Raw genomic sequence first — 13389 nt, 5'->3', positions numbered from 1 at the left:
AAAGGCCCTGGGGCAGAAAGTTGCTGGTGTGTCCCAGGATCAGAAGGAGACCCGTGTAGCTGACCAAGAGGGAGCAGGGAGAGAGTAGTAGGTGATGAGAAGGAACTAACAATGAACCGTGACGTGTAGAGCCTGGTCAGCCACTGTAAAGACTTTGTGCATGTTCAACAGCGAAGACGGAAAATATAGTTTCTTTGGAACAGCATGTGAAGTGTTTAAAAACTTTTCATATCATTTCGCCATAGCATCTTTTTTCACTTAGTGTGGTATATGTCAACTCCTGACTTTCTTTCTCAAAAATATTATATAAAAGGTGAAAAGACCTAAAAGTTTCTGGGGGGAAGGAAGGTGCTGAGATGTCATTGCACTGGGGAAGGCAGAGGGAAATTGTCACAAGATAAACAGTGCCATCAAAGCACAAGTGTTTAGTCATGGAATTACATGCTCATTACACAGACGTATTTGTAAAGCACCTTATAACATGTTTAGGTGGTGTTTCATCCTCAGAACCTCCAAGGAGGGAACGTTCTTGCTCTTACCCTTATTTTTTAAAGGAACCACCCGAGGGTGAAGGGGTCTAGCAGTGGACCTCAGGGGAGCTTTTGCCGGGCTGTAGGGAACGATGCTCTGGTCCGCTCGCTGCCGCCTGGTGCTGTGTCTTCTCAGTACCCCCAGTGGCTTTCTTTGGAAAACTGGGTCAGTTACTCCCAACTCCCCCTCCCCAGGGCATCCATCCGCACTGTGTGCTTTCCGGTAAGGAGCCCGAAATTCAGGCTCTGCCCCAAATTGATTTCCTTCATCAGCTGATTGGGAAACTAAAATGATAGAAAAGTCATTATTCCATGTATTTCATGGAGGATTGGGCCTCAACGTGAAAGCACCGATGGGGGTGAGCTTGGAGTTAAGGGGTGTAAGGCGTCCAGAAAAGCTAGTACCGCGTGTGGTATAAAGACCCTCCCCTCCTTCTAGCCTGTCTGTGGAGAAGCCGCACCCTTAGTACGTGGATTTTGTGGCTATTTGTAGCTTATGTCACTTTAAGGACTTGACATGGGTTTAGGTCTACCTTTAGAACGTAGGCTCGGTTTTACTTAATTTTTCTGAGATACGTAAAGAAGGGATGGCCTGCGTGAAGTGTCTTAAAGAAGCTCATCCATTCGAACAAGAGAAAGATGATGATCTCATCCTAATTATTTATTTCGACTGTATTAGTAGTTATTCCTTCCCATAGGGGTTGCTATTACTTTGTCCAGACGGGAAGTGTGAAATTTGCATCTTCTCTGTCCAGTGTATATTTTAGGAAACACGCTTATGCTCGTGGGTCTCTTAAAGTCATTCTTCAGAATTTGATGTGCAAGGAATCAGGGCAGGAAGGGGCGGATGGCGGGAGGCTGCGTGTTCGCGTTGGGGGGAGGTTTGTGACCAACACCCAAGGTCCCAGTGGGGACACACGGGCCGGGGCGCTGTGCTTCCCCCTCTGTGTCTGCCACCCTGGCCCTACAAGCAGATTGCTAGCGTAGACTTGTAAATAACTTGATTCACGTGTAGTCTTGTCAGATCTGTGCAAAATGTGTGAAGTATGGGCAAGTCAAATAAGGATCCAATTCAAGCTTATCTCCAGAGAATGACAATGGCTAAATATTAGTATTTCTTTATGTGAGCATATTGAAACAACCAATTTTTTTTTACACATTCCGAATCTTTTTATTATAAGTAATAAAATCATAGAAATACTGTACACTCATACTTTAGAATTAGACTTGATTTCTTTCACTTGAGTTTTACAGTTGTTTCCCTCAAGTTTTTGGTTGTTGAAAGAGAATAAAATCAATGACAAAAATACTAGTGAATAGCACTTGCCCTCTCCTGCCCAAAAAAACCCCCCACAAAATCCAAAAAATACTAATACTGTCAAATAAGGATCCAATTCAAGCTTCTCTCCAAAGAATGACAATGGCTAAATATTAATATTTCTTTATGTGAGCATACTGAAACAACCAATTTGTAAATATAGTAAAAGTTACAATGAATGGGCAAGTTTACTCTGCTTCTTTACTCGCTGTTTAGGTCACTTTGAAGCCTACGCCCCATTCGTGGTCAGTTCGATACAACGAGTAGATTTTGCAAAATGGCCAGCTGCCCTCTAAGGAGAATGGAGAAAATAAGTTATTTTATGTTAATTCATATAGACCGAGTGTCCCAAAATCATAAAGCTGCTAAATGTGAAAAGGCGGAAATGATCTCTCCGGACAGGACATCCCCGTCTGCGTGGTGCTCCTCTGGAGGGGAGGGGCCTGTGTGTGTGATGTATTGGGCGTCATTGTGGTCTATCAAGTGGTCGTCTGCTCAGTCTGGAGTTTGTGTTTTTGATTCCTAAAGAGGTGGTTGGGAAGGCATGTCTTCTTTAAATCCATTCTTAAAAGTCGTAGAGAAACCCCGCCCAGCTTTTGGAGCCTGGGAAGGTTTTCGTGTCAACCAGTAAGAAATGCCGTCTTTACACCCAGTGGATCCTTTCCCACCTTTCCAAGCCTTCAGCAGTTTGGGAAGCTGTCTTTGTGTCGCTGGGTATTTTGGTCCTGCCCTCTGCCTTCTCCCTGGAGATGACGGAAGGATGGGACGGGTTTGTGACCAGGGGTGTCCCAGCAGCGTCCCCCTGTGTGTCACCCTCTGGACGGGACTCGGTGCCCTCCAGCCCCGGGCATGAAGGCTTCCCACCTGGGGGCAGCGGCAGGCACCTCCCTGCTCCGTGTCTGACAGCTGGTGGCCCTGGGCCCTCCAGGAGGGGCTGGGGGCCAAAGTTTCCAACCACAGGCTTCTGCGGATCTCCCGACGGCACTCTGAAAGTCCCGGGTCCGAGGCCCCTGGTGTGCGGGGTCCCTCCCAGCAAATGAGCAAGTAGAATGTCTAGGTTAGGCTCTGACAAGTCTGCACAAGTTCTCTTCAGCAGGTGTCCCCAGCTGAGGCTCAAGTTGTGAAGGACATTAAAAACGTTTCGGCATTTGGGCTCGTGAACGAGGGTGCAAGGCGGCTTCACCTGGCTGGCCCGGGCACTGCCTGCGGGGGAAGCTGGGGGTGGTCTGCAGCCTGGGGCACCGGGGCCTGGGTCCCCCTGGCCCCGCTTCCCTGGGAAGGCGTGGCTGTCGGCTGCTGCTGTCTTACCTTATTTTTTAGCAAATGCACTTGATAAAGATGGTCTGTAACTTCGCACGTTCCACTTTTCATTCCTGAAATTTCAATCAGGGGCACTCCATTTGGATGTAAATCGTTCTCATCGGCCACAGAGGAATTTACAGAGGAATTTAAATGTCTCTCTGCATTTTGGGGCACGGCCGCGTGTGACCCCCCGAGAGAATAGAGGTCCTGTGCCCCGTGGCCCCGCCTAGTTGGGGCCCCGCCGGCTTCCGGCATCTTGCTCGCGGGCCGTGCATGCGGAGAGGGAAGTGTGCATTCTTCGGTGATGCAGAGACACGCGCGCCCCGTGCACGAGGCGTGCAGAAAGCCCCCAGGCAGGGTGCTCTGGGCAGCGTCTGAGAACTGTTAGCTTTAAATGGCTCTGAGTTACCCCCCCCCCCAAAAAAAAACAATTCTGCTTCTGTTCTGCTTCTAGCCAATGAAAACAAGTTTATTCATTTTTTTCCCGAGAGCTCTTCGCCCTCGTGTTTGTGCATTCATGGTTTGTTTACTTACTGCTTGAAGTTGCAATTGCTGGTGATGTCATTCATGGGTGTAGTTTTGAATGGAGGAGAAGCCGTGATGGCAGATGGGTGAGCTCAGAGATTCCCAGTGCGCAGGGCTGCCCGGCCTAGGGCTTTGTCATTCACAGCACAGCGTGTGGTTACACGTGTACATCATTTAAAGGTGCGGGAAGAAGGCAGAAGGATCGACCCCAAGGTGCACATCCTGCCAGCAGCACGTGCTTACTGTTTGTGGAAAAAAACAATTTGTGTGTGTGTATACATATATTTTCTGTTTGTACTACTGAGTTACATGTTGTATGCATAAAATCTCTTTTGGTAGTTTCCCCATGCCCAGGGAGAAATCTAGGGCAGAAGAACAATGTCCCCATTTTCCTAACAGGGAACATCCTGGTGGGTGCTGCCTGCTGGGCCTGGGGACCCCGACTCTGGTGAGGCCAGCGGCTCTCCACACTCGCATGTCCTTGAGCCGTGGGGACGGTTGCCCTGAGTCCTTCCTGAGCTCCCAGGAAGGCTCCTGAGGTGGCCGGTGGTAGGAATGGGTGTCCACCTGTGCCGGGGCAAAGGACGCGGCCCTCGGCCTCCTCTTTGCTGGGAGATCCTGCATCTCAATGTAAAGGCCAGGTGCCCATCTGCACAAGGTGTGTTCTTCCCCTCGAGCCAGGACGCTGGCATCCGTATTAGGGAGGTGGCATCCATGGGAGAGAATTTACTCGCAGTCTGGAGGTTGAGGCTGCTCAGGCCCTGTGGGTCTGTGCCCAGCAAGGCAGCTCAGGTCACTGGCTGGGCTGGCGGTGGGTCACAATATGTTTCCCCCCGTTTTTTCTAATCCTTTCTTTTTTCTTTTTTTTCTGTAATAACAGACAAGCACTTCACAAATCCCGTTTTCAATACGTTTCCAAATTATTGCATTATCATTATGTAGAAACCAGAGTAAATTTCAGATTCCTGGAGGAACCTTTTTAACTATACTCATAAGTACGTTTCCTATTAGTGATATTCTAGAGGTGATTTGAGTTATAGTTGGCATAATTTCAGACTTCCAGAAAATGCTTATTTCAGTTTCAATAATAAAAACAAAAAAGGTATCAAATTATAAAATGAAGAAAACCCAGTAGCAACTCTTAAGTACTTAAATATTCGAAGGAAAGTATGGTTCATTTGAAATGATACATAACAGGATATTTGGGGATGGATATATTTTGAACAAACTGTTATTCTACATTCCCTTAAATTTATAGCAAAACTATAATATTTAGATTTGAGAACCTCAGATAGACACAATATAAACATTTTTATAGGGTACAAAAATATACACCTGAGGGAGAATTACACCGTTCATAGGATATTTGCAATTTTAATGCAAGTTCCATCACTTGGTCCAAATATTGTTTCAGAGGGTAGGAACATAATGCTTATAGTCACATTCTCAAATGACTCAAGCAAGAGGAGAGATTTGGGCCCTTTCTGAATTGCAGATCTAACGTATATAACTTTATTTATGTTCAAGTTGAAGGAGTAGTACTATAGGATATATTTAGTAATAATCAGATTTATTCGGTACTGTGGTATTATGCGTGGAATATCAAATGGAAGAGTAAGGAAAACTAATTCCTAAAGTGTGTGCTAGCTTCATAAATGATTTTATGACTTGCTTCCTCCTTCTCAGCAGGGTCTGTAACAGGATAGCAGGCTTTTAAGTCAATGGGATTGCATCTCTGAAGCACGTTAAGCCTGCCGATAATTTTCAGAGGGGGTATCAGTTAGTCTCCAGGTGTAACACGCAGATGGAAATATATGTTGTAACTTTCACAAATTTACCCTTCTTTCCCCTCCTTGTCTTCCTCGTGTCCTGGGACACAATGTCTCTGCCACCATCACTCAGCTCCACTGTTAAAGTGAGACACAGCCGTGTCCAAATGAGTGAACGTGGCTGTGTTCCAATAAAACTTTATTTCCAGAAACAGGCAAGGACCCGATTTGGCTGTACTTTGCTGACCTTTCTCTTAGAAGGCCACTCTCATGTGAGATGACAAAGGTTTTCTTTTCTCCTGGGCCTCAGACAGTCCTTAAGTTCCGTGCTCCTGTAGAAGATTTTATTCTGCTTTTCTGCCTATGAGAAATGGCATAAACCACATGGGTTTTTGTTTCTGGTTAGCTCATCAGAGCTTCGTGAAGGACCTAACAGGCATGTGCTGTATGCTGGGGACCGAGGTGGTCCAGCCCCTTGACCAGCAGGAGAGATAGGTGCACGAAGCAGAAACGCACAGTTTGCAGGGTTCGGTGTCTTTGGGGAGTTTATAAACAGCTGATGGTACCGTGTAAAGGTTTAAACTCCAGGACCCAAATGGAAGTTCCAGACCTCCTCTCACTCCTTCCCGAGTCCTCCCGTCTTTTATTTGCAAAAATGGGGCTGCATTGTCGGCCCCCAGTGCAGCAGTGAGGCAAGTTCTGGGAGAAGTTAAGGATCCGCTTTTCCTGCTGATCAGCTCCAAAGCAGCGGGCAAGTCACCGAGGCTCCCTCATCTGGTTTTTACTTAGAAAAGGTCTAACGTTTCATAATTTAAGAGAAGGGTTCACCAGCAATTTAGGGACATTTTTGCCTCTCGGGTGTTTGCGTTAGGGCATGATAATATTTCTCCGATGACGCTAGAAAACTCTTGCCATAAAAGGGTAGCTTATAGGATCCACACACCAGGCTTTTCAATAACAAACAGAAAAGGAATGAATACTTAAGTATTACGACATAAAGTTGGTGTAGGCTATTCACTATAAAGTTTATGCTGGTTGCTGTGGGTGAAACTTGGACAATGGGGGGAAATTTGAAGTGCGGTAACAGTCTAGGACACCTGATTGCTCTAGTCTTTGGTGATTAAGACCAGGTCTTATGTGAAGGATTAAACAAGAGCTAAAGAAGGAGAGATGCCTTTCATGAGCCCCAGCCTCACGTGAAAACTTGGTTGTCTCATCCTGTTTCACGTTGTGTCATTAACATCAAGTTGCAACTTGATGCTGGGAAATGTCTTTAATAACAAGCATTCAGGATGAAATGATTTTAATAGTCAGTGGAAATGATGAGCTCAACTCCAAGAAGCTTCTAAATCTTTCACGAGTCGGGTTGGTGAAGTCACTTACTGAGCCCGTTTGTCCTGGGGACCCTGTGCTTCCATATTTTCCTTTTAAGTTATTTTTTTTTTCCACTTGCAAAGTTCAAGTAACCGTTTTTCTTAGAATCCCTGGCTTGTTTGTTATCACACCCAACCTTACTTTTTTTTTTTTTGTATATTCTGAGAGTGTTTTTGCTTCTAGTAAAGTGAGGAGATACTGAATTATCAGGTTGACTTTTCTAGGAATTTCTCATGTAACAGAAAAGTTTATTTTCTCCCGTCATTCTGTGTTTTAACATAAAAAGTCTCAATGGACCTGAAGGACATGTTTGGGCTCGCCAGAGGGTTTATTTTTTTTTTCAATCATAGTTGCTACTAGCAATATAAATTTTAATCTTAAGAAGTATAATGTTTCATTTTTGTCATGCAAATAAGTGTCTGCACTGCTTCTCATTCAGATCTGCCTGAAAATATTAAAGTCATTTGTACCTGCTACATGGGTTTGCTGTCTGTTTTGTCCATTGCTGCTCACCAAAGGCCCATGAGACGAGGCCCCGTTTCCTCCTGCTGTGCCATGGAGCCCCACGTGACTCTGTCTACATCCAAAGCCAAATAATCATAAGAAATCATTAAAAAAAAGAGCCGTGAGTCAGAACATGCTCCCAGAATGCTGCTTGAGTTTATTTGCCAGAGCACATTTACCCGATTTATTTCTAAAACCTTCTTGACCCGATGCTCACTGCATTTTCCACTGAAGTGTTTGCAATCTTGGAGGCCAGCTCGGCGGTGGTGTGATGTGGCCGTGTTCTGACATCCGAACCTTCATGTCTAGGGAGCTTCCCCACTGGTCTCAAGGACAGAGTTTTTCAGTGATTGTTTTCTTTTTCTTTCTTTCCTTTTTTTTTTTTTTTTTTTGTAAAATAGAGCAAATTGGAGGTGGGGCCTTTGCTGACAACACCCGTGCTCATTTGCATTCTGATTGGTCTTTTAAATGGAAGAGAAAGGGCGGAATTAGCGCTGGTCCCCAGGGAGTTACGATAACTGCATAAGGGACTGCATCCCTCATATGAACGTCATTTGTCATATGTCACAGAACGAAAAGGAAAAGGATAGCTGGGCTGCATGACATGCCATATGGAATAACTTCGATCTTTGTGCTGAAAGTTTTTTTTGTTTTTTTTTTAATCAAGTAACTCTAGATTGATGCTTTCCATGAATGAGTTTCTTTACGAAGCAATGTCTAAGCTACAGACAGTACAGTGTGTAATTATACCACAAATGCAATGTGTATCAATAAATTTAAATTATTTTTGAAGCATTTCGTCTAGGGACAGATTCAGAACTGGTGTGTGTTACTCTGTAACTGTGTTCACCAGCAACACGTGTTTCTGGCCTTTATTTCTTCTTTGTGTCGCCCCTGTACCCTCACAGTTCAGAGAATGTCTCCCATCTTAATGATATTCACTGTGGAGGAATTGTGAAATTAATCATTGGTTCTTTGCCTCTAGTAGAATTAACATAGGTCATAAAATAAATAAAATTTTGCTGGAATCTCGTCGTTACGAAGCATACATATTTAACAGTTGAGGGTGATGGGCTAGTAGTGTTGGAAGATCTTTTTTTTCTAGTTGGCTGAACCAGACTAATTTTCAGGGGGAGGGGTAATTTAACTTACTTTAAAAGTAACTAAATAAAAGGCAAAAGGGGGCTCACATTCCTAGGCTCCCGCTCCTGCCTCCATCCCCTTCTTCCCGGGATGCGGGATGCAGGATCGAGTGACAGCAGTGAGAGGCGGTTCATGGCTGGCTGGCCTGGCTTTCCTGGCTGGCTGCTCGCCTGGCCGCAGAGAGCCTGCTTGCTTGGCGCCCTTGAGCCCTGTATCCCAGGCACCTTCCCCGAGTGGTCCCCTCCTGATGACCCTAGGTCAGGATTCTTGCTGGGGTGCGTGCGGGAGGGAGGATCTCCCCGTGAGCTGGGGGTGAACCCCAGAGGTTTCAGTGGCAGGTGACTTGGGTGGCATGGACTGAAGTTCCCGGGGCCGTGCGGAGGCGCTCTGCCTTGAGGCGTCCGTGCAAGGCCACTGTTATCTGACCCAGTAGGAGACAGATTGCATCCATGTTGGGTCGATGTGTTGGCTCCAGGGCACATCTATACACTTAGATATGTGTTTGAAGCACTGCACAGCTCTCGCCCAGACATCTGTCTCTGAGCTGGTGGCCGTCCTCTTTCTGGTCTCCTTGGCCTAAGGCTGCTCACGTCCTTCCCACGTGCCGTGAACGAATCCCTCTCCCTGTGATGGCACCTGTGTGTGTGAGTGTGCATGCGTGTGCACGCGCGTGTGTGGTCAGCCTCCCTCCCCAGTCATCCATGGCTCTCCCTGGCCACCACGTGTGGGACCACATCCCTGGCCCTTCCCTTCCGTGGAAGCCTGGGGCTGCTCGGCCCACGGCTCAGCATCTTAGGGAACCACGTTCCTTACTGTCCCCACATCGAGTTGCATCACTGGGTGGCCGACAGCGTGAATCTCTCTTGTGCCCTAGGAAGAGCTTTCTTCTCCCTTTGCTGGTAACTGCAGTCGGGCATCCTTCACAAGCAGGTGTTTGCAGAGGGCAGCGCACCTTTGAAAGAGTTGCTTCCTTCCCTGCCCAGAAAACAGCTGTCATGTGACTCCCATTCTCTTCCTCATCATTCTCCCATGTGCCTCACAGAGGCCCTGCACCGGAGCAGAATTGGAAATAATGTTGAAAGGTCATTGTGTGAATAAATGCATGAATTATTTCCTTGCTTCTTAGCAGCTCTTTCCTTTCATAATGCTAATGCTTAGAAATTAAGGTTTTGACAATCGTGTTGTTTGTACTTCAAAAAAATGAAGTTACGCGTTCAACTTGATTAGAGCTCATGACGGTCTAATGATAGTTATTTCATAGCAATAAAGCATCCTTAAAAACAGAGCAAAAATGTCCATGGCCCTATGAGTTTGCAGTAAAGGAATGTAAGTTTTTCAGCAATAATTAACTCTGTGTGTTTGAGTTTGAGGGATTAAAGAATTTACTTGCTTAGCTGTTTTCAAGGTAATGGGGTTTTAGCGTTAACAGGAGACAATTAGGTACATTTAGCTAATCGTTAGTGTAAAAATACAATGAACTCTGAATAGAAACCTTCTGAAAGTGGACCCACAGGGTAGTACTACCTCTAGGGGGGCCGTCAGATTCTTCTCACAGTCAGGGCCTGAGAGACAAAATGCAAACTCACTTAGGGTGAGACTCAAGTGTAGGTGGATTTTAGCAAATGCCTGTATTTAAGGGACACGAACCTTCAGGCTCTCACCAGAGTCTCTTAGGACCAGAAATCACAATAATGAATAAAATAGCTGGAGACACATCTTCCCTTCGGAGGAACTTTGGGACCCTGTTCTCCATTAAGTTTCATGTGCTGAGCAGTTTATTGTTAAATTTCTTAAAGGACGTAAGCTTTTTTAAAAATAATAAAGTGGCACTGCCTCAAAATGTCACATTGTAGGGAACTTTGGAGAAAGTCATGAAAAGCTACAGCGTTTATGTTGTGTGTAGACAGCACGTGTCTACACAGGCTCTTGTTTGGGTACTGCCTGGCTACAGGGCAGGTGCTCACGCTTGGCTGTGGGATACTGGAAATTTCTCTCTTGCTGGGATTAGTCCTCTGAACTCAAGATGAACAGAAAAGAAGTAGACACGCAAAAAAAAGCAGATCCAGGAGTGTGGTGAGAGCCGAGCACAGAATTCTGAGTGATTTTAGAGGAATATTCAGAGGTGCAGGTTAAGGAACTACAGCTGCAAAGGAAGACACTGTGGTGTTTACGGTGGGGCGTGACCCACCGGGCACGCATGTGACCGAGTAGTCACCAGCATGGGGAGTGATGAACAGCTTGGCATTTTTGTTTAAAAGCCAAGAGGCTTAAAAGGAGAAAAAAGGCAGTGTGCTGTGAAATGTCAGGCTCTCCAGTTGGTGTGTCCTCTAAAGGGACAAACACATCCAGTAAAAATATGCTGAAAACACTGGAGACTGGGAAAAAGTTAAGGAAGTTTGATCTTTCAGCCCAGAAGGAGGGGAGCAGTTGAAGCTGTTGAGGGTCCTGCTGGCTCCGCCCAAGGGCAGAGGAAGGGGGTGTGTAACGGGGGCTTATTTTTGAATCTTGGGTCGTTTCAGCAACAGGATAGAGTACCCAGGGAGAAGGGTTTTCCGAGGGCACAAGTGTGAACGTATTCCTTCTCCCACTTTCTTACCGTGACCCGCATTTGCATTATCCGTGTAGTTGAGAACACGCGGTGACACGCGGCGTGGTTTTCATCCTCTCCGCAGCCTTGTGAGGGAGGCAGTGGTGTCCCCCCCTCTGTCCACACGCAGAACTGAGACCTGGGCATTTAAGGGGCCGTTGCCAGGTCGCTCAGCCTCTCTCCCAAAGGTAGAATCGTGAATGGTTTTCTTGCGTCGAAAACGTGAACCTCACTTTATGGATCTCACAACTCACTGTAAACCCAGTCGCCCTGCTTCTGGGGAAGCCGAAGGGGAGTTTACCCATTGGACTTGTCTCTGGAAAACGGAATGAGTAAAAGTTTGCTTCCCAAAGTGGATCATTGCCTGAAAGTGACACAGGTGGTAAAGGTGGGTTAAGAGGGACCTTGTCTCCCGCAATAGGATGGCTCTGTGTGCCCAGCAGTCCCGCTGACTTCTTTCCTTCCTCTTTCAGAGTGAAGATCTGTCTGGCTTTATCCCCGTGACGACACACATCAGAGAAAAACATGCAAAGAAGATGTTCCGCATTTTTTGAAAATCTGAAGCTGCTCACAATTTCCTTTTGAATCTGAGCGATTACCGCGTGTGGACGCATCTGGATTCGACGTGGAACCACCTCTATCCCTCGTTCCCACAGGGGGGCATTCATCCTTGTGCTGGTTGTGTTGTGTTTTGTTTTTCGACAAAATTAGCGGAAGGAGTGATTCACAAGAAAATTGGACGTTTTCATCGGCCTTTTCCGTTGTGGCCAGTGTCTTAATTTCTCCTTAACTTTCATTTTGGCAAAGCAGATACATCCCTCAGCATGCTAGGAGATTCTACCGATTCGCATTAAAGTGGTAAAATCTGGTATTTACTGGCATCCTCTCGAAACTACCACCGTCCTACCTCAGTTCCAGGTGAAGCCAGATCGGCGTGGTCAGGGGCCGGCAGGACCCCTGGGTACCTCTGCCCTGGGTCCCCAGCGCGGTCACCTGCCTTATCAAACAGGCCCGGTACACAGCTGCTTGCCAGATTCCAACCCAGGTACCTGCGTGTTTACTCACAGACAGAGCCCAGTGTGGGACTGACGTTTCCCAACGGAGATGAAATTTGAGATTGGACTTTGAAGATGGATGGATAAATAATAATTATTATATGTAACTGAAGCAACCCACTTTGGAAAACCATCAACTGTATTGGGGGATGGGGGGTGGGAGGGGCAGGGTCTGGGAAGGGGGTGAGTATCTCTTTTTACCTTTAACAGACTTGTTTAATCTTCTCTCTGTAGATGTTTATGTAGGTACTTCAAATTGCAAACGCCTTTGATCCTATGTACAAGCTCAAACGTCTCTGCTATCCTTAATCTTGAGCTTGCATTTCTCTAACCAAAAATTCACATAGGCATGCTAGCGGTTCAAGACTGGTCAAGGGTTTGGCAGATTTCTTTTAAAATGTATTATCTTTACTATGATGATATCGTGTCTGGCAACGAGGCTGGCCTGAACAACAACAACACACACACACACAGACACAAAAAAAAAAAAAAAAGGAAAGGAACTGATAAAAGAGGCATTCTGGCCCCTGTGTTATTAATAGACAAAGAAGAAGAAAAACAATCTTACAGTACATGTCACTTGTGAAAAAAATTCCCGACAAGGCTACCCCTATTTTACATGTTTTCAGTGTGCTGAAAATATCAGTGTGGTGGCAGTTATCGCGGGTGTCAGGGAAAACTGCTGCCCTTGACCTGCAGGATGTCACATCATCTCTCTGCTGCCTTGACACCTTGGGGGAGCTCTAGAGTCTCCCTCCCGTGGCTGGGTCCCCAGTGCCTCTTCTCTGAGAGTCCTGTAGATGTTACACGAATTCATTGGAGATACGAGTTGGTTTTTTTTTTTTTTTTGTGGGGGGTGGGGGGAGAAAAATATATATAAATATATAGATAGATATCACTATAGAATAATGCATTCATAAAATGAGGCTTTTCTAGAGGAAGACCAAAAAATTCAATGTCTTAAACATATATTTAATCGCAATGCAAAAGTCTTTCTCCTGCCATGCTGACCTTTTAGAACAGAGGATTGTACCGCAAGACAAAGTTGAATGTAAAGTGATCGCCCTGAGCATTTTCCAAGTTTCACTTTTCTAGAGACTCACACAGCACAACAGTGCATAAACTATACAATGTTAGTTTGATGGTCATTTTCAGTGTGTAATATAGAGAGACTTTATTAAAATGTATAAAATGCCCTAAAGTTTTGGTTTAGTTCTGGGACTCGGGATGGATGGAGTTGCTATGGAAACCACCCCCCACCCCCCGTAGATAGGACTGAACA

General features: G+C 45.8%; 1 protein-coding gene across 1 annotated transcript in view; it reads left to right on the top strand.

Annotated features, from left to right (window-relative positions):
• The window catches only part of IRS2 (insulin receptor substrate 2), a 29038-nt gene extending 16781 nt beyond the window's left edge, over positions 1 to 12257 (top strand). Inside the window, exon 2 of the mRNA XM_068526817.1 lies at positions 11526 to 12257. Coding sequence (XP_068382918.1) covers positions 11526 to 11530 — 5 coding nt within the window. The 3' untranslated portion in view covers positions 11531 to 12257. The remainder of the gene's footprint in view (positions 1 to 11525) is intronic.
• The last annotated feature ends 1132 nt before the right edge of the window (positions 12258 to 13389 follow it).

The sequence above is a fragment of the Eschrichtius robustus genome, chromosome 18 (assembly GCF_028021215.1).
Source record: "Eschrichtius robustus isolate mEscRob2 chromosome 18, mEscRob2.pri, whole genome shotgun sequence".
In the NCBI taxonomy this organism is placed as follows: domain Eukaryota; kingdom Metazoa; phylum Chordata; class Mammalia; order Artiodactyla; family Eschrichtiidae; genus Eschrichtius; species Eschrichtius robustus.
This window is presented reverse-complemented; position numbering and strand designations above follow the sequence as displayed.